This window comes from Lupinus angustifolius, chromosome LG11 (assembly GCF_001865875.1).
Source record: "Lupinus angustifolius cultivar Tanjil chromosome LG11, LupAngTanjil_v1.0, whole genome shotgun sequence".
Taxonomy (NCBI): Eukaryota; Viridiplantae; Streptophyta; class Magnoliopsida; order Fabales; family Fabaceae; genus Lupinus; species Lupinus angustifolius.
This window is the reverse complement of record NC_032019.1, coordinates 33,085,161-33,106,980: the sequence shown is the minus strand read 5'-3', so window position 1 is coordinate 33,106,980 and position 21,820 is coordinate 33,085,161. Positions and strand designations below refer to the sequence as shown.

The 21,820-nt window shown below is 30.0% G+C and overlaps 2 protein-coding genes across 4 annotated transcripts in view; both read left to right on the top strand.

Moving 5' to 3' along the window:
• The window catches only part of LOC109361326 (probable pyridoxal 5'-phosphate synthase subunit PDX2), a 3,799-nt gene extending 946 nt beyond the window's left edge, over window positions 1–2,853 (top strand). Inside the window, exons 3-7 of the mRNA XM_019606773.1 lie at window positions 938–1,025; window positions 1,126–1,199; window positions 1,803–1,994; window positions 2,358–2,455; window positions 2,537–2,853. Of these exons, the coding sequence (XP_019462318.1) occupies window positions 938–1,025; window positions 1,126–1,199; window positions 1,803–1,994; window positions 2,358–2,455; window positions 2,537–2,660 (576 nt within the window). The 3' untranslated portion in view covers window positions 2,661–2,853. The remainder of the gene's footprint in view (window positions 1–937; window positions 1,026–1,125; window positions 1,200–1,802; window positions 1,995–2,357; window positions 2,456–2,536) is intronic.
• On the top strand, window positions 5,200–9,466 carry LOC109359431 (protein trichome birefringence-like 3). 3 transcript variants are annotated; one of them, XM_019604093.1, is made up of 7 exons: window positions 5,200–5,438; window positions 5,472–5,544; window positions 6,608–6,857; window positions 7,262–7,433; window positions 7,785–7,984; window positions 8,393–8,551; window positions 9,081–9,466. In XM_019604093.1, the coding sequence occupies exons 1-7, from the start codon at window positions 5,364–5,366 to the stop codon at window positions 9,409–9,411; spliced, it is 1,260 nt and encodes a 419-aa protein (XP_019459638.1). In that variant the 5' UTR covers window positions 5,200–5,363; the 3' UTR covers window positions 9,412–9,466. The 3 variants fall into 3 exon arrangements, with proteins under 3 accessions (XP_019459638.1, XP_019459637.1, XP_019459636.1); XM_019604092.1 differs by having other exon boundaries at window positions 5,200–5,544; window positions 6,611–6,857; XM_019604091.1 differs by having other exon boundaries at window positions 5,200–5,544.

Here is a 21,820-nt window from a genome sequence, read left to right as displayed (position 1 = left end):
GGGGGGTCTATGATTTTAATTATATTTTGAGAGCTGTTATCCGGAAGCCAAAATGCTCCACCTTTGAACTCGATACTCCGTTCTCTCGGTCTGGCTCCAGTGTGGAATGAATGGGGAGGGGTGTTGTACCCGCAATGGCACTCCGACACCCAAGTTAGTGTGTGCTATAGGTGAGAGATAGAGGGTTCAAACTTCACTTTTCTGAGTTCTTCTCACTTCTTTTATATCACAAAGTGTAACAGAATTGTGGGAGGCTGTTATGGTGATGAGATAATCTCACTAGATAGCCATATCTTTGGTAACTACCAAGGAGAAGGTTTATCTGATCCTGGCTATTGTGAAGATAGTTAGAAGCCGAGTTGTATACGAAAACGAGTTTTAGAGGGCTTGGGCCTGTCATGATGTTTGTGGAATCCTGGCCCATTCTCGATGTCCAGATTAGATTGCATAGATTTAAGTTTGTCATCATTTAAGCTCATGTGGAAAGAAAATAAAAAGGAATCTAAATTTTCCGCGGAAGTTTATTTTCTCTTTTAAATGACCTTTCTAGTTTGAAAATGTTCGTCAAACATCATTTGTTCCCTACATCACTTTACCTCATTTGTTTTGATAAAAAGATAAGTAGAGTGTGTATTGAGAAGCTTGTTTCACTTGTTTTATCATTCAAAAAGTAAATATTTTAAGAAGGCTGTAGAAAGTGGTGTGTGAAAATGGGGACTCTTTCTAGTTAAGAGAGCCTGGAAAAAGATGCAAATGTGGTGTTGGTTTTAATGTATGTTTGTTGCTGTCATATATTCAGTAGGCTTTGTTCTTTTCTATTTAATGCTCATATTTCATATTTTGTAATTCCGGAGCCAATTTGTGCTTCGGGCATTTCATGGAGGAATATGGACCAATCTGATAATTTATGATGAACTTTAATGTTTCGATATGTCAGTTTCCTGCCTTGAGAGAATTTGTGAAAATTGGAAGACCTGTTTGGGGAACCTGTGCCGGGCTTATATTTTTGGCAGATAAAGCTATAGGTCACTTATTTCTCTCTTAATTTTTTTATAATATATTGTATTTTACTCCTCATATACTTTTTGACAATAGTATAATTTTAAATGGCTGATATTATTTCAGGGCAAAAGATTGGTGGACAACAACTGGTTGGTGGGCTTGATTGTACCGTCCATAGAAATTTCTTTGGCAGCCAGGTAATGTATGCATTATCATACTATCTTAATCACATCGGGGAACATTGGACATGAAAAATCTTACTTCACACATCTTTTATCTGTGAAAATAAAATCTAACATTTAACAGAACAACCTTTCTTAATGGTGTCAATGGATAAGTAAAGGCGCTGGAGTCACAAAATTCATAGCCATAACAGATAATAATCAAGTTATGATTTCTTATGAATCTTTTCAGAACTCTCTTCCTCCCTTCTTCTATTCTGCCTGATCCCTTTTCACATCTGCTCCTGTATTTCCCCTTTTCTTTACCCGGGGGCTGCGGTTATGTGATTGCCATTTGAACCCTGACATCCCTATTTTCCATTCCTTCTTAGATCCTATAGGACCTCTCTAGAACCCAGGAAAAAAAATCTATTTTTCTAAAACAGGTTGCATTTTTGCCATTACGGCTGATAAGATTCATAGAATTTTCAACAGATATCAATATATAATATGTCAGTCTGTCAACATATAGCTATGTGTCCAAAAGATCAGAAAATTATAAGCATGGATCATGTAAGAAAATCTTTGATGCACTTTCGCAGTTTTGGTCACATTTAACCATAATGCATGTTAATTCAGATTCAAAGCTTTGAAGCAGAGGTTTTAGCACCAGAGCTTGCATCCAAGGAAGGTGGACCTGAAACGTTTCGTGGGGTTTTTATTCGTGCTCCAGCAATCCTTGAAGTAGGACCAGAAGTTCAAGTGCTGGCTGATTATCCCGTCCCTTCTAACAGTTTGTTGAGTTTGGACCCGTCCATTGAAAGTGCAAAGGTTAGTAAAGTCAAAGGTTGAAATTTCTGTAATCTGCATAATCAGCTAAACTTTCTAAACATGCGATATTTTCCATGAAACGTGCCATATTTTCAATGGATATGCTTCTACTTAATTCTTATTTACCTATTGAAGAATCAGCATATTAAGTCCTTCCAGTGTACTATATATAGTATTATATTTATTTCCAGTATAATTTTGCTGAATATCAGTTCTATCTTGAGAATATTTCAATCTATCAACTCCTATTTCACCTCTCAGTGGTTTTTATACGATTACTGCATGCTTTGCTTGGCACCAGATTGGACCAACAATATAATGATAACTTTGTTTTTCGATTTGATACCATTATTCTTATGACAGGAAAATGTTGAGGAACAAAGCAAAGTTATAGTCGCGGTAAGACAAGGGAACATACTCGCGACTGCTTTTCATCCGGAATTGACAGCTGACACTCGATGGTAGATATAAATTGTTTCTGGCAATTGGTGTTACAATTTTATATGACATGGAGTTCTAATAGTGGTCTGTAATTTTTGCAGGCATAGTTATTTCATAAAGATGGCAAATGAGAATGAAGAAGAGGCATCAAGTAGCATTGTTCCAATTGAAGTCAATATAAGTTATAACCAAAAACAGCTCAGTGACCTTCCTGTTTTTCAATAGGATTGGACAATGGCTAAGACATCCTTAGCAGTCATGGATGAAGTTTTCTGTTTTATAATCTGCATTATTCTCTGGAATTGCACCAGTTTTACATTATAGAAATGGTGCATAGCTAAACAATAGTCTGCATCATATTGTTTCTTACTTCAAATAATCACAATATCTTGTCCAATATTTTCTTTATTTTGTTTTATGTATGATTTCTATTCACTATTAATTAGGTGTTGACCTAATGATGTAAGGTCTCACTCGATCCTCATGTATTGTACTGGGCCAAATGTTATAGGTTCAATTTTTGGGATCGATATTTGTTGGAAGGGATAGTTGTGTACTCCAAAAGTGATTAGTTGCTGAAGTGATGGCTATTTGTCTTAAGAATCTAAGAAAATGGCAATCATGTCATTTAAGTAAAATGAAATTTGTTTAGAAGTGTATTAATTTGAAACTTACTTGATTAAGTGATTTTTTTTAAATGTTATTCTGCAAACAAACGTGCTCTATAAAAAATAAGCTAAAGTGGGTTTGTCCAGCAAGAAAAGGAGAAAAGTTAAATCTCACCACTCTACCTCTAAATATCAAAACATTATTGAAATTAGAAATAGAAAAAAATTAAAGTAACAAATTGTTACCTATAATTGGTAAATTGATGTAATACCATTTAGGTGAAACATAATTTTCAAGCGTCAGCAATCAAAATCAACTCAAGTAAAAATATAACATCAAAATATGCAAGTTGTGAAGATCTTTTTCTTCATTAATTATACCCAATTTTAGCAATGAGTTTGCTTATTGATGCATGATTACAACATATGTTTCTATTCCAAAATGATTAATTGTGATGATTGATTTTATATAATTTCATCTCGGGAGCACATCTGCTGTACCACAAAGTGTGTCACTCCCTGTGCCACGGTTTATGATTGGTTGAAAAAATATATTTAAATTAAAATTTTAATATTTAATTATTTTTCTGACCAATCACAAGCCGTGACACATGGAGTGATACACTATTTTGGGACAGCAGATGTCCACCCCTTTATGTCACCCAACTAGGTTTTGTATAGTTGATTAGTGATTTGTGTTATGATAATAATTTGATTCAGCACTTTGGTTGTTGTTAATTTTGAGATTTTTCAGTTAAGGTCAATTTTCAGTTGTACTGTCTGATTTGGGTTAGTATAACCACTGTGTATTAAGTTATAAAGTCCATATCCAAATTGAATATATTTTCTTAAGCCAAGATCTTGGGTTGCTTTCAGTAATGAAATTATTCACTAGTCTACTATAGAGTTAGTTCATTGCTGTATTACTACTTCTCTAGAAGATTTTCCCTAGTCATTCTTCAAAAAACAGTTCACACTTCACACACCACTTTGTTAAACAATGATCTTTATAATTGTTGGGTATATACTTTATTAGACCCTATACAATTGGATGCCATGCATGTTTACTAAGATTAAGTACATTAGTTGTTTTAAATTGCACTTTTCAATTTCTCATATCGATACTTGTTGGGAGGGATAATCACGCACCCCAAAATGGACTAGTTCCTTATCCATTGGGTGAGAGGATACTCTTAATAGTACCAATTAAGTTTTCATCCCATGCTAAAGTTTCAAGTACATTCAAACCTTGTATAATTCACATGCTTTCAATTCTCCTACCCAATTCAACTCTTAACCATATACTACTTCATAAGGAACATAATTTATTCCAACTTTGTTTCTATATGCATCATTTCCTACACTTGTCACTTTGTTTCTCACTTCATGTTAAATTGGGTCATTGAAATCCACCTTTTATCTACATTTTCTTCTTTTTCTATAAGGCTCAATTAAATCCACATTGTTCTTTAGTTTGTATAAGTTATTCTTCTTAAGAAGTCATACAAAACTACAAAGAGTAACATAAAATAGCAATTTTCACCCAAAGAGAAAACTGACAAAGCCTTTTTTCTAAACAAACTTTACTAGTTTCTAGTGTCTTCCAAATTTAGCTTGGAAAATTTTTTCAGCAAAATTTGGAAGTTGTTAAACTCCTGCACAAAATAGATCTATCATGTGTCTAAACCATAGTAACTTAATTTGTTGTATATTTGAAAAGTAATCTAAAGAATTGATGTAAGACACAATTTTGTATTTTAATCATTTATGTCAAACATCTACCATATGGTATATGATTGTATGAATATTCTAACAATCATAGGACACAAGAGAGAGAACAAACACAGCTATGCCAATAGTATATTTCCTATTTGATGAATATTCTACAAAGTCTACATTATAATGTAACTAGAAATTAAAGCATGATGGTGTCTAAGATGCATGGTTTTTCATTCATCAACCTAACAGGTTAAGATCCTCTCTAATATTGGAAAGAAAAGTGCATAATAAATCATACAAAAAATTAGTATGATGTGATACTTTTGTCCTTTAAATATAATGTGATGACAGTTTTATCCTTTGAGTGCAAAAGGAAAAGTAAGAACTTATTTCTCGAGTATTGGAGATGATCATTTTCGGAAACGTAACAAAAGTAGCCCAAGATGTTAGCCTTTCAACTCATTCCTTAACCTCCAATATCTTTCAACTCATACCATGCTTTAACTTCAATCCTACTCAAAAATGCATAAAACCTTCCCACTAAACACTCTCTTTTACTACCATTAAGCTTCTTGTGTTATTCATTCTCTTCATATTGATCATGATAAGTTCAGGATTAATGAAGCATCGTAGAGGAAAACTCTCTTTTCCTATAATTATCATCATAGTCTGTGTTCTTGTCTTCATAGCTGTGTTGTATGCAGAAAGGCTCAGTTTCATTTCTTCCAAGTCAATTTTCAAGTTCAAAACATGTCAAAGAAAGAACACCAACCCAAAATCTAGTAAGTCAGCTCAACTTCATGTTGGAAATAGTATTAGTAAATTTTATGCTGTGTGAAATTAACACAAACAATTCAGAAAAAAAAATGCATATTTTTTCTCGGGGTGTTGAATCACCTGCAAACATAGTTGACAAAATCGAGATCTTTCGTAAGATTGGAAGGAGTTGCTGAAAATATGAATCGTGTGATTGTAACTAGTAGCACTTCAGCTTTCTCTATTACTATAAATAACAAAATTAACAAGTAGCACTTCATAAAACTTAAACTTAAACATCAAAATATATGCATATTAAAATAACACCACACATATATACAATATGGCTAGTGTGATATATACAATATGTATAAAGCAAAAAGATAGTACAATAAAATGAGAGAGAATAAAAAAGAACATCTATGGAGAGCATATTTTGTTCAAAGAAGCCAGAGTAAGCAAAAAAAATTCAAAGAAAAGAACACAATAAACACGAGTTTCCCCTTCTATATAGGTTTAGAAGATTGAGAATTTACAATAAGGGACTTTTGCCATAAAAACATAAACTCGTAAGATCTTGGGCGATTTTACGATCCTAAGATCTTCCCCGACGATCTCACTCATGGTGGTGACATCCCATTCAAAGTGGGCATATGACTCGGTGACATGGAGAGTTTAACTACTATACCTGCAAATGTCCAGTTCTACGAACTTTACGCACCAAATATCTAATCCTATAGGATTTGAAGGGGTGTATAGAGTGTTAAAATTTGAAACTTTACTTACCAAATGTCTGCTCCTCTTAGTTAGTTCATCAATAGAGTATGAGATAAGTAATTCGACTCATTCACATCGAGATCTATATATGGAATCCATATCATAGAGGGAGACATTACTTCACTTTTGCATAAAATTGGCATATTTCCAGTATCATAGTCAGCACATTAGTCATAGATAGAAGAGTTAGGCCCATTATTTATTCTGATACTTCACAAATATTGTAAATAACTATCTCATCTTTTCACACTTCTTACCAATTTGATTTTAATGCATTGATATTCTATTGTTTCATATCTTGATTGGTCCTAGCAGGTGATGATAAGAGAGTAGAGGAAGAGTATGTTTTAAATGCATCATGGATTGATGATAGGTTTGATTTTGACTCAAAGGAGTGCAATGTTGCAAATGGAAAATGGGTATTTAACCATTCAATAAAGCCTCTCTACATTGACACTAGTTGTCCATATATAGATAGACAATTTTCTTGTGTCAAGAATGGGAGAATAGATTCTGATTATCACCATTGGGAGTGGCAGCCAAAAGATTGCACCTTGCCTAGGTAACTTTCACACTCCTAAATGCCACTATTGTAATTGCATAATTTATTTTACGCATTTTCTACTTTTGGGCTACAAGTAATGTTCCGTAAGATGTTACGACACTTTTATTCTTTTATGTACAATGAAATAACATGTTTGGTATTGAAAGCAAAAGAGAAATTAGTTCTTATTTCTCTAGTACTGGAGAGAATACTTATTCAAATCAGGGATGTCTATTGGATGAAATTAAACGATAAGGATCATTCGTTCATGTAATACAACAAGCATGTCATATCATCCTGGAAAATGTGTCAAAAAAACTATGGCTATCTAGCATTTTTATTTTAGCTGTAGAGTAATAGATATATACATTTAGGTGAAGTAACCCTACTTTCTAAAATGACTAGTACATTTTTTTTTGTAGATTCAATCCAGAGTTAGCTCTAAGAAAGCTTCAAGGAAAGAGGGTGCTATTTGTGGGAGATTCACTGCAAAGAAATCAGTGGGAATCTTTTGTTTGTTTGGTAGAATGGATCATCCCTGAAAAGCACAAGTCTATGAAACTCGGCCCTATTCATTCAATCTTCAAAGTCAAGGTATTGATACATTGGACACAAAAATGTAGATTCAAGCATCTCTAACTTAAGTATAGGCTCTTCTAGTTCTAGATCATAACTTGAATAGAATATACTTTATTAGAGATTGAGTTTGGCGCAACGGTAAGACTATTGCTTATTGGCCATAAGATTACGAGTTCAAATTTTAGAAATAGTCTATCTGCTTTGAGCGTTAAGATTGTGTATATCAACCCTCTTCAGACCCCACTAAATGAGATTATCATGCATTGGTCCACCGTTTTTAGAAGATATTTTACTAACTACTAGAGATCAAGCTAATGCACAATTGAAAACCCAGGCTAATTCTTTTATGTATATATGGTTTCATAGGAATACAATGCCACTATAGAATTCTATTGGGCACCATATATTGTGGAGTCAAACACTGATATCAACATCATAGGAGATACAAGGAAAAGAATAATAAAAGTTGATGCTATCATGGATAGAGCCAAAAATTGGTCTGGAGTAGACATCCTTGTTTTCAATACCTATGTATGGTGGATGAGTGGTCTTAGGATTAAATTACTGTAAGTTTTCTCTCAACTTATCTCATTGAAATTAGTCACAATATAGTTTGTAACTTTATATCATTCATCTTTTATGGGTCAATATATGATTTTTATTCACAAATATGTAACAATCTTGTGCTACCCATTTTGTTTGGTAAAAAAACATTGTTCATTATATCTCATTATTAATTATTTGACCAAGCAAAATAGGGTAACACAAAATTATGGCACATTTGATCTTTACTTTTGTTTTTTATAGCCAAACTTTTTTGAAGTGAAAATGGAGATAATACAAAGTTTGAATCTTAATACTCACATATATCCAACTTCTCTTTATTAATGATCAACATTCAACATCTCTTACAGGATTTGATCTTTAACCAAAAGGTAGAAAATGGTGTATAACACTTTGTTTATAAATTTCAGATGGGGTTCATTTGCTAATGGAGATGAAGGGTATGAAGAATTTGACACACCAATTGCTTACAAATTAGCATTGAAAACATGGGCCAATTGGGTTGACTCAACTATCAATCCAAACAAAACTAGGGTCTTCTTCACAACTATGTCCCCTACACACACAAGGTCTCCCTCTATCCCAAAACAAAACTTCACCCAACATTCATTGGCCCGTTGTCCGAAAAAGTGTGACATTTTATTGAACTTATTAAAAAAAATGCATTTAACTTAAAAATTAAATATCTTTCTAACCAATTATAATAAAGTGACATATGAAGTGACACATTTTTTAAGATAAGAGATGACATTGTTTATTATTTCCTTATAATGCATTGGTTTTGATATTCTAATAGTTTGGTTAAACGAAACAAACAAACTTAGGAGAAACTCAATTTTCTAGAATTTCATCAAACACTGTTTTTTCATGTCCTTTATTACAATTTCATTTGAAAAAATAATCTTTTTTCCAATATTACACCTAAACTGCTTAAATCATTTTCAAACTTGTAACCAAAAGTGAAATAACTTTAGAGTTTACATAAATCCTATTTGTCAAAAACATTTCTAAAAAAATCAGTTTTTTAACCTACACAAATGGCTCATGAACACTAAAAATGCTTTAGATTCTAACAACTCAAATAACTTAATATTGCAGGAGTGAAGATTGGGGCAACAAAAAAGATACTAGATGCTTCAATGAGACACAACCAGTGAAGAAAAATAAGCATTGGGGAAGTGGTTCTGATAAGAGAATAATGAGTATAGTGGCTAAGGTGGTGAAAAAAATGAAAGTTCCAGTAACTTTTATCAACATAACACAAATATCAGAATATAGAATTGATGGTCATTCTTCTGTTTACACTGAAAATGGAGGAAAATTATTAACTGAAGAGGAAAGGACTCATCCACATAATGCAGATTGCATACATTGGTGTTTGCCTGGTGTACCAGATACTTGGAATCAAATATTTTTGGCAATGTTGTAACAAATAAATAGCATAAGATCCATTGTTTTATTTTAAATCAACTATTTTCTGTCTATATATTTATCTTTCATTGCTATTTGTGATATAAATATACATGCATCTTGAATACTCATATGTAGAATTCATGATCAATATTTAGCTGAAATACATCAACTAAATGGTTCCCTTCTCTATGGGTATGTCTCAATTGTATGGTCTAGGTCTAAAAATAAAGCAACAGAACGGGTCTAGGTAATGCACTACCCAGACCCATTGCCACCCTTATTCTCAACTAGGTTGATTGTAACTTTAGACTCCATTTCAACAATAAAAATTTGAACATCACTATGAGCCATAAAAATGCACAAAGTTTTTGCCATGGATAAAAACAAACACAAATGTTGCATTTAATGATAGGTGAGTTGGATCCCTATGTGAAACCTGGACCGGACCAAAAAAAATGAGGTGGTTTGAACAAAAGAGGGTAGAATATTGTTAGAGAAAAGTTTGATACCTCAAGATAAAATTGCCTATTAAGTGGTTTAAACATACTTAAATAAGGCCCCAATAAAGAAAGTAAATGAAAGGAAGGTTACTCTAATTTTTGAGAGGACCTCTAAAAATTTATAGGTTAGTGAAACATGATATGGTTTGATTCATGAATCATGTACTCAAACACGATATTAAGATTATATATTTTTAATTAATAAAATTACTTGATTGATGAATCTTGTAGTCAAGCACATTTAGTTTTTTTGTACTACTAAGGGAATTTCATCACCTTTTAGAGTCAGAAACTCAGAAACTAATCATGGTTATGCCCTCTCAAAAAGTGTCACTCCTAGGAATCGAATCATTGACTTTATGGATTCAATGAAACCTTACACAACTAGACCAACGCCCTTATAATAAGCATATTTAATGATATTAAGATTATATATTTTTATTCAATAAAATATATTTCTATCCATATATTTTTATTCAATAAAACTTAATATAATGAATTATTACTTTCATACATAAAAGTTGGATAGGGTAAATTTAAAAAAAAAAGATATGAAATTTATTATGAGTAATAATGATAAATTTAAATTTAGAATGACAATAAGATCGAAGTTGAAAATATAAATATTAGAAGTAATATTGTATGAAATGTATCCAAAAAAAAAGATATATAAATGAATAAATATAAGAAACAATAGTGTTAACATTAAAATACTTTAAAACCATGTCATATAATTATTTTTTTGTCCCATAAATTCGTTTAATGAAAATAAATGGTAAAAAGGGGAAAAATAAGTGGTTTTCATTTATATATTGGTAGGGGAAAATTGAAGAAATTTTTTATATTTGTTAGATAAGATTTCAAAAACCAGCTAGATATTGGTCTAATAATATAAAACCATATTAGATCCTCAGAATGGCTAAAATATTAAATATTCGATTACGTGAGCAACACTTATTAGGAGTGATTAATAGTGAAAAATAATATTAGTAGTATAAAAAAATAAGATTTCAAAATTTCAATTTATTACAAGCCCAAAAGTAAAAACACTGTAACCTTGGCCCACTTGATTCATTCTTGAAGAACAACAAATGGACAAAACCCTCTCTTCCTTATAAAAATTAGTGTCTCATTCAATATTTAACTCAAATGTATGAAACCTAAGCCATTTCTCTACAACTCTGCCTTCAATTTCTTTCTTCCAACAACTCTCCGATCAAGGCGTTTGATTCTCTCCCTAAAATAGGTTTGAAACCCTATTTTTTTATTCTTCTAATTGCTATGAAAAATTGTAGGATTTCAAATAAAAATGAATGAAAAAGTATAGAGATATATGATAAATATATGAAAAGTTTATTTCTTTGGAACTTAACGTTTATGGGTTTTTTTAATGATAATTGAATTGTTTTCAGTTTGAAGAAGGTGATAAAGAAAGATGGCTGGTGGTGGAAATTTTGTGCACAGGGTTCTCTCCTACGTTGTGAATGAATTAGTTGTCAATGGTCTTGCCAACAAGTATGTTTTTCTATACAAAATTTCAGAATTATGTTTTTGATGATTCTTTCTTTGGCTGCTGGTGTAACGAGATTAGGCCTCAAATTTATGATTTTAAGGTCTTTTTGAGTTTCTGCTGCCTTAATAACTATATAGCTATTATAATTGATGACATTTATTTTATCTGTGTTATATTTTCTGATTTTATTAAAATTTAGTTTGATTGTGTTGTGCCCGAATTATTTGGATGTGTCTTGACTTTAGAAAACATCATTATTCTATGATTTTTGTCTGCATTAATCATTTACACTATGTTTCGTTGAGGGAATAAAGATGAGAAGGAAAAGGAAAGTAAGGAAACACTGAAGATTTGAAAATATGGAACTAATCATTTCAGGTCTTACGCGGGAAAGCTTCCCATAGGCTCGCCCAGTAACTAATACATTAATTATTGAAATTAATGAAATTAAGTACTACTTTTTGTTTAAATATTCATTGCTGTATAGTTAATAGCATACAATAGTAGTGCTAGGCAATGCGCCCTACCACCTTGTGGTCATATGCACACTGTGTTGCGGTGTTTTTTTCTCAGGCGCTGCATATATCGATGCTACTGTTGGCGTGAAAACCTTTTATTAATCCCCACTGTTTTATGTGGCATCTCTTCCTTTTCTGGTTGTTCCTTTCAAAGAGCCTTCTAGTTAGGCTTTCCCTATCTATGACTGTCGCTGTTAGACTCCTTTGATGTGCTGACTCTTTCTCTTCCACTCTAGCGCCGTGTTTTTTGTCCATCATATAGTGATGGGACTATTTGTTTTACAAAAACAAAGGGGTCTAACACTCTAACCCTAAGCACAAACATAGAATATGAAAAACTTCATATATGTGCAGTAATGAATATTGATATCTTTACTGGGATCAAGATCGCTCTTGTCTTCTAAACGCGTACAATCATATAGTTCTACATGTAGTATCACAATTTTGACAACCATGGTTCATGTGGATGATGACTTATGTAATCTTTTAATTATTGAAGAGATGTCTTCAAGTGTTAACATCCGAAGGACTGAGGGCTTTGATTGTTTTACATTTGAGATTAAGAACTTATTTGGGCAGTTATTTATAGTCTCTAATTTCAACTATTCTGAACAAACCCTCCGGTTTTTTCTTCTTTCTAATCAGCCCAAATTTTACTCTATCAACCTGTCGATAAAATTTGTCTCACGAAGGTTGATAACATGTTATCATGATTTTCAAGCCCATTATCGTTTCTGTTAAGCTATTGCCAATTATGTCATTGTAGGCTTGTAATAATCCCAAAGATGATTGCAAGTATCGATTTCCATACAACGGAGGCTTGATTTATTTTATAATATAGTAAGCTAATTATTTAGTTTTGATCGTGATGATTTATTTGCTTTGGTATCTGTCAGTTTCCAGTGAGAGTGAAGACGCCTAAATACAATTATTACTTATTAATATGTATGTTCATCAGTCCATTCAAGATTCTGAAACTAGTCTCCACTGTTTGATTTTATTATTGCCTTTATTTGGATTCCAAAACATGTACAATTGGTTTTCGAATTATGGTGCATTCAAATTTTCTGATTAAGTTGGCACATAGTTTATATACTGTGCATGTAGTACTTGTTGCTACCGGTCATTCTTTTTTCTCATGTTAATGTTTCATTGTGGTTTCCCAGCCCTGCATTTCAGAGGTTTGCAGTGAGGACATCCAAGAAAATTGAAGATATTTCAGTCAAAGGTAATGGTCGCAAAATAATTATGTTTTGTTATTTTATTGACCGTGTAAACAAATCAGTTTCACCGTAGTGTTATATATTCTTTCAGCTGTGAGAACGAAGCAGGAGATAGCTGAGCAACTCAAGGACATGACAAAAAAGCATTGAGGTTTGAATGTATATTAAAATCAGTTTCTGAGGATTTGATGATAGTATTTTAACTTTAACCTTTTTCTTCTGCTTCTTCCAGTCTTTCAAGCAGTGATATACTGGTGTTCTTGCTACTTCGCCGAAGATAATAATGTCTTTTATTCTCTTTGCTGAAGATGCTTATGGAGACAAGCCTGAATGTATGTTTTGTAATTGATTTTTGTTCTTATGATATCAAGCTGGAATGTAAAACAGTGCTTCAGGTTTGTTTGATGAGCCAAAAAACAGGTTTAGGATTTTCCAATAGTTTCAATCTAATGAAATCTTATTAGTGTCTTGAAGGGTTGATTGCAGAATAATGTAGGAATGATACCATGAAAGAGAAAGGTTACCATTTATTTAGTCCTTCAATATTACAAACTTGGGACACTAGTTCTTCCTTCATTTTTAGGGATATGATTAATCCCTGAAAAACTCATTAGTGATTCTAATTGGTTCTTGAAAATGTTAAATAAAATGGCTAAAAGAAGTAGTTTCTTAGATAATGTCAAGAAACTAGTACCATGGTTATATTTTTTGATGTACCATAATATCTAGCTTGTTGTTTTGGACTTGTGGTTGGCAATGCAAGCTTAGTTATATGCTAACAAATGAAGTAGATTGAGCAAAACATGCACAAATTGTTTAGGCAACGGTATTGAAGATCAAATGATTATTTCTGTGGTGGGTTCATGATTTTGCCCCCAAGTATGAAGTTATGATTCATAAATTATGATATAAATCAACTTTACCAATAAAGCGTTGGGCAGGATGACCAAAAAGTTAAGAGTTCAATTTTTGTGAGTGATAGTTGTTGGGAGGGCAATTATACACATCGAAAGGGATTAGGGATTAGTTCTTTATCCTTAGGATGAGGGGATACCCAAAACAATCAACTTTATGTACTGGTTTAACCTTGGATATGTGGTTATTTTATATTCCCTCTATTCCTTTCTGACAGAATTTATCAAAAAATATTTGTTCTTATATATGTAATGTTTCCAAACATACTTTTGACTCAGTGACCCAAACACACACTTAAAATTTTAAAATTGAAAAACACAACTAATATTGAACTTCTGTAAACAAAATTATAAAACTGAAAATTAGTTAAAATTGTTTAAAATTGCAATGCTAAAAACCATTCAAATTTTGCAAATGGGTTCCTAAACCCCCACTGAGTCCATTAAGTGAAGTGTCCAAGTTCAATTTTTTTGTGATAAGGACCAAAAAAAAACCGAACAAATCTATCATAATCATATTTTTATGGGTTGGTTGAGGGATTTAGTCAGTGCTATCATTTTTTAGGCCAATCAAGATTGTTTGACTTTTAGTTTTTCTTTTGGGTTAAAATTAACTAACCTATAAACCTAATAGTGATTGTTTGATTCTTAGTGTTATTTCAGTTAAAATCGAATCAACCCATAAACCTTTTCTATGATTCTTAGTTTTATTTCAGTTAATATCGAACCAACATACAAACTCATTGAATTTAAACACAAAATATCAATTTGGAATTAGTTTTATAGCATGTTAAAATATTATTGAGGCATCCCACAATCAAGTATCTTCTAGTATAAGTTATCTCCTTGCGGCCACTAAAATCATGACGTGTGTCATATTTAATTATTTTCTATAAAAATATTTCTAAACCAAAAAATATATATACATTTCATATTTTTATTGGCTACAAGAGATAACTTATTTCCTGGGTTTGAGGAGATATTTTATTTTATTTAGTTGAACACATATTGACTCTAATCACACTAATCATTCAATCACCGTTCAATGTATACATCCCCTCATAACATTGATAATTTTATTTCATTATAATAGGTTAATACTCTTTCACCAACAACATTATTTGTTTCATCATTATTAAAAGAACACATCTTCTATCTCACATTTTGTGTTACTCCATGTGTCATGGATATATGGAGTGATACAATATTGTGGGACAGAAAATATGGTCCCATACTTTTGGGATAGACGAAAATTATACATGGTTTATCAATTTGTTTAATAATATTCATGATCATTGAGTTTGTAACCAAAATAATATGTCTCTTAACATTTATGATCTTTATTTTTAATCAAAATATTATGTTGTTCTTATTACTAATGTAGAATAGGTGGAACAATAATCATCTATAGTTGGTTTCGTACAACTATATCGATTTTCTTTTTATATATGTACAAAGAGGCTCATTAATGAATATGTTGGATATTCCAAGTGTGAATGAAGAAGTTCCACATTGAGCAAAAATGGATGAGTTAAAGAACATATAAGTGGATGGACCCATAGACCTAATGCCTTAAGGTTTTGGGTCAAGATGTGGTGTCAAACCCACTTATATGCTTCTTTCACTTAGCTCATGAAGGAATGTTGTAACACATGGATAAAGATCTCCAAACCGAATATAATTTTACTAAATCTTAGGAGTGTTATATAATTTACTCTTTATTTTTATATAAAAAATCATATTTTTTTTACATATTAGACTAACATAGGGTTTATTCAATTTCACGTTGAATCATGACAATTTTTTATAAATACATGCTCAACCCGTTAGCAGGTTAAGGAGAATCTACTACCTATATAAGAATACAATAGGCTGGTGCTTTTACAATATTAGATATCTTCAAAGCTTGACACTTGATTTTTTAGGGGTAAATTTGTAGTAGCATTTCTTTTTAAATTCAAAAATGAAAAGATAATCTTGAGGTAAAAAAAAACTTTACTAATGTACTGTATAGCAGTGTTATCACATCACAGCAAGAAAATTACCTGACATTGATGACATTTATTACATACATTTTCATTTTCTCTCTCTTCAATCTTCTTCTTCACGTCCAGACCATTCATTTCTTCTCTCTTAGCTATCCATCTTCAATCTTCTTCTTTTGTGAGCATCTAAGGTATTAATAACATTATTCATTCTTCATTTTTTCTTCTCCCTTATTTGCATCGGTGTTGCCCAAAACATGAAGATCTTCTTTGCATCGTCTCTCCAGAAGTAATATTTTGTCAAAAATATCACTTTTTGTTATTCTTCATCCCATTTTTTCGTTAAAAATTGGATTTTTAAATCAATCGTCTCTCCAGAAGTGGTCATTTTTTTCTAAAAATTGGTTAAAACTTATGTCTTTCATACTTTTTGTACTTCTCCATCCAATTTTTTTTGTTAAAAAATTGATCTTTATGTTAGTCGTCTCTTCGGTAGTCATCATTTTTCAAAAAATTGGTTAAAATTACGCCTTTCAAGCTTTTTGTGGTTCTCCATCCAATTTTTTCATTAAAAATTGGATCTTTAGGGTAATTTTATTTTTTTGTTGCTTTTGTCCAAAAGACGAAATTCATTCATGCATTCTTTCGTCATCTTCAGCCTCTTTCCAGAAGTTGTCCATTTTCAAAAAATGGGCTCTTTAATATCATAATAGTTTTTCCATAAAAACACTTTAAAGGTTTCTTGAAAGGGTTTGATGTTAAATATAGTGTTTATTAATTTTTTTTTGTTCTCGATCCGATTTCTTTAAAAAAGGTTGGATCTTTAATATCATAGTGTTGAAAGTTTGTATTAAATATGGTGTTTATTATTTTTTTGGTTATCTATCCAATTTCTTTTAAAAAAATTAGATCTTTAGTATAATAGGGTTGAAAGAGTTTGTTGTTAAATATATTGTTTATTAATTTTTGGTTCTCTATCTGATTTCTTTAAAAAAAATTGGATCTTTAATATCATAGGTTTAAAGAGTTTGTTGTTAAATATACTCTTTATTACTTTTTGGTTCTCTATCCAATTTCTTTAAAAAAAATTGGACCTAATATCATAGGAGATTATCCATAAACCCTTTCAACTTTTCTTGAATATTCATGTGGTTTACTAATGTTTTTACTACTGTTTGTGGTTCTCTAATCAATTTGGGAACTTTTAAAAAAAATGATCTTTAATGCATTATTTAATAATTTTAGAATTTGAAATTTTAATAAAATTTAATAATTTTAGAATTTTAGATGATAACATAAATTCTGTAATAACGAAGTTTGTTTCCATGTGATTTCAGTTTTGATTTTCCCACATGAATATTTGTTCTTAGCCAAAAATTCATGTTCTTTGCACTTCTACTATCTATATAATAATATTTGCCATCCTTGCTTCCCACTTGGCTTTTTAAGGCTTGCAATTTCATATTCACTTTTTCAGTTTTCCAGAATTCAATTTATTGATTGTATTCATTTAATTTTCCATCATTTAAGGGTTGCAAATAATTGGCTTTTTAAATTGATTCTGAGTACTCTCCATAAATATTAAATGCCTTTTAATTTTCTATAAATATTTTGAATATTCTCCATAAATAAATTTTCCCTCATTTATATGGATTTAATGATTTTGAATACTCTCCATAAATATTAAATGTATTTTAATTTTCCATAAAAGAAGAAATTGTAATAATATGTCAATAATTTACACTTTATGTATAAGAAGTATCCATAATTTACACTTTATGTATCCATAAAAAAAATTTATCAAATATGGAATTGATGTGTTTGAATCTCTCTATTTTTCAGTTACAAGACATGAAAGTGAAGCACGAAAAGAAAGACATCTATAAGGAAGCTATAAAACATTTTTGAAGCTATAAAACATTTTTTTAACTTCATGATAATGGTAATTACTTAGGGTTGGAGTAATCATATTAATAAATAAAATTAAATAGTAATATGCATGAATATACACATCATACATTTATGCTACTTTTTCAATACAAATTTCATGTTATTTGTTCTTATCTTAATTTTAGATGTATACTATACTTTACTTTTATTATTTCCTAAAATTTATAAATTATTTGCACATTTCAGCTTAACTAATTTAATTTCTGACGTTGTCATGTTACATTTAAGCTAAATATTAGGTGTGCTAAAAATAAATTGTATATCAAAATATTTAAGTTTAAATAAGCTAAAGCTATTCTCATTCCACTCTAATCAACACCCTCACATACTTAAGAAAAAATATTATAGTCATTTTGGTATATTATTTCTATGCTACATTTTATACAATGTTTCATTTATTGCAAATGTACTTTTCTTGCATTATTACTCTGCCACAAACTTTTTTTAAATTTCAGCCTATGAGAGATTGTGACACATTTTGTAGACTTCATCACATGGGTGGTTGCCTTTTCACTTCAATTACATTGGTAGCTATGAAAAGTCTATAGTTGTACCTTGGCAAAAAAAAAAAACTCATACAGTGACTTTAATTATAGACACTAGAGTGCATATAGGTACAACACTTAAACTTTAACATAATTATTTCTTCTATATAATGTTTTAACTTCTTACACACTCAACCTTCCATTTTTTGCTTATCTTCTATTTATACATTACTTTATTCAAATGTTATTCATTTAACTATATATTTAATTTACATACTTATTTTTTTTGTTTCCTTCCGGGTCAACATGGCTTCTTCATAGCATTGGAAAGATAAACTAATCTACTATCTTCTTTAATAAGAATGGAAGGGGTGTGTGGTTATTGCCAAAATAGATATTTCATTTGATTGACACTACTATTCCATTCAAAGATGTATAAAATGAAATTGTATATGATATATTACTGAAAAATATATATCACTTTAATTATACATTTACATGTGGTGGTGATAATTTAGTCATTAGATAATAATGAATACAATAAAATAATATTGTCTACATAATCATTTATTACTAAGTTAATTATATTACCAGAATAATAAGTAACAATAGGTAACATATCATAAAAGTAATATTAATAATTTACTATTGCAACTTTAACCATATAAGCTACACCTCATGGCAATAGGTAACATATCATGAAAATAATATTAATAATTTAATGATGAATTCATAATTTTATTTGTTTATAGTTATTTTAGAGTCAAATAATAATTCGTATTTTAAAAATGATCTTATTTTATAATAAAATAATAATGTCATATAAATTTATTTGATGATGATTTTTTTAATTATTAGGATAATGATGTGTTTCTAAATATTTTATAAAGTTCGATGTCCTTCATCTTCAAATAGAGCTGTACAATACAAAGTATAATGAGATTTTTTGTATCTCTACCTAATGAAAATATGTACGAACGATGATTATTCTAAAACATAATTAAATAAAATAACATTTACTTATATTGTATGTGAATATTATTTATACATTCAAATAATCATACACAATGAGCATCAATCTATAATAAAACATGATCATTCAAGATATATGCTAAATCAATTCATATAACAATGAGCATCAATCTATAATAAAACATAATCATTCAAGAGATATGCTATAAAAATTCATATGGTACTTATAAACGTAATCCAAAAAAATATGGTGCATAAAGAACTCATTAGGTTTATATATAGAATATAGAAGCTATATATTATCCTATACAATTTGAATTTAATTTGTTATGGGTTATTTTAGAATCAAATACTTTCAACCATCATACTTTCCACAAATTTATGCTGATACAAATGCACCTATAAAATGTTAATATTGCACATATACTCTCAGAAAGCAATGCTAATATTGCACACATATTAACAGACCAATTTAAAATAATAAGTCAAAATAGTAACTTAAACAATGATTGACATTGCAATATTAATCTTTAGGATTTAGGATTTAATCAAAACCTAGGTACAATAACAAAACATTATTTCTCATCAAAACATAAAGAATAATAAGTTTTAAATGAGAATATGACAGAATCCTTCTATCATAGAAATAAAATTAAAACTAAAATGAATTTCCTTTTACCTAATGTAATCAATGTTTGTGAGTGACAATAATTTGAAAAGTAGAGAGAGGACTATTTCTCTTGAATTGTCATTATAATCTACATACTTACCATGATACTCACAGGCTAAAGCCAAAATTAGATGTCCCAATTCCTAACAAAATATAATATGATAATAAATTAAAAAATTGTAAATAAGTTTCAACATACCTACCTTACTTGAGACTACCTTATATACATTAGTAGCTATGAACTAAGCCTATACTTTTATATTTTCAAACTTACCTACATTAGTGCAACTTATATCAATGGTTTATATGAAAGTTATTATGAGTATATTTTTTTATTATTATTTTGGAAATAAAAATGTAAAAAATTGTGCACATTGAAGAAAATAGATATATCTTTCACAAGTGCTTCAATGAATTTATTTTGGATATAAATCTTTAAAAGTCATGCACTTTGTACAAGACATCATTACAAGAATGAACCATTTTTTCAATCTAGAGCAATACTTGCGTCAACAAAGTTGTTGATGAGTTAAATGAATATGTTATGAGTTAAATGAATATGTTATGAGTAACCTATATTCTTTCCAATCATAAGATCAAGTTGAAAGTTGGAACTCTAATAAAGCTATTGTGGAATTTAGACTAATATGAAGGATAATGTCATGATTTAAGATTGATTGACACTAAAATGACAAATCATGTCCTTGAAGCAAAAATCATGTCTAGAAAAAACATATGAGATAACATCGTCTCATTTGTTAATAATTCTACATGACAATAAAATACATATAAATCATATTTTATGAGGTAACCTACATAACATATTTATTAATAAATTATTCTGGTATTTTTAATTAAATTTATGCAAAATACATTACCACCCGTGCGAATGCACGAGTATCCTACTAGTATCATAATAAAGAAATAGTAAATTGTATCTTTAGGTTTAATTTAATTACTTTTATCAACATATATTTAAAACATTACACTCATTTTTAATAGAGATGAACGTAATTATATCCACCTTTCCAAGGGTCAGACTCCTCTCCAAGGAAGTGCAGTTTTTCTCATCAGTTTTAAAAGTAATAACATATGAGAATACAAATGTAATAATATATCACATTTTCTTTGTTTTTTGGCATCATTTAGCTCTCGTCTCATTCCTTTTCCGATAGGTGTACCCATTTTAATTGTATTTAAATTATGGATAATTTATGTAGATGAGAGATTTGTTTATACTCAAGTTAAATTATACTAGTTACATTCAATCATAACTATTCATTTTCTTAAATCTTAAATCTAACGAACCATAAGGGCGAGTGAAATAAGTGATGAGAGAGAAAAAAGAAAATTTAACTAACTTTTAAGCTTCATCCATTTGGTTACTAGTTGAATTTAAAAAATGAACGGCTGAGATTGAATGTAATAATGTAACTTAATTTGGGTGTAAATGAATCTCTCATTTATGTATGAATAGAAAATGAAATTAATTGTTTTAGTGGAGTGAGGTTTCATTAGATAGCAACAATTATTGAGGTGTACAACCACATACAAAAAATAAATTAGTTATTTATCAATAATAAAATGATAAAATATCTTTATTTATACAAAAAAGTGAAGAAAAGATTCATGTAATCTATATTAATAGATAAAGGAAAATATAAAATAATTACCCAGAAAAATAAACATAATGGA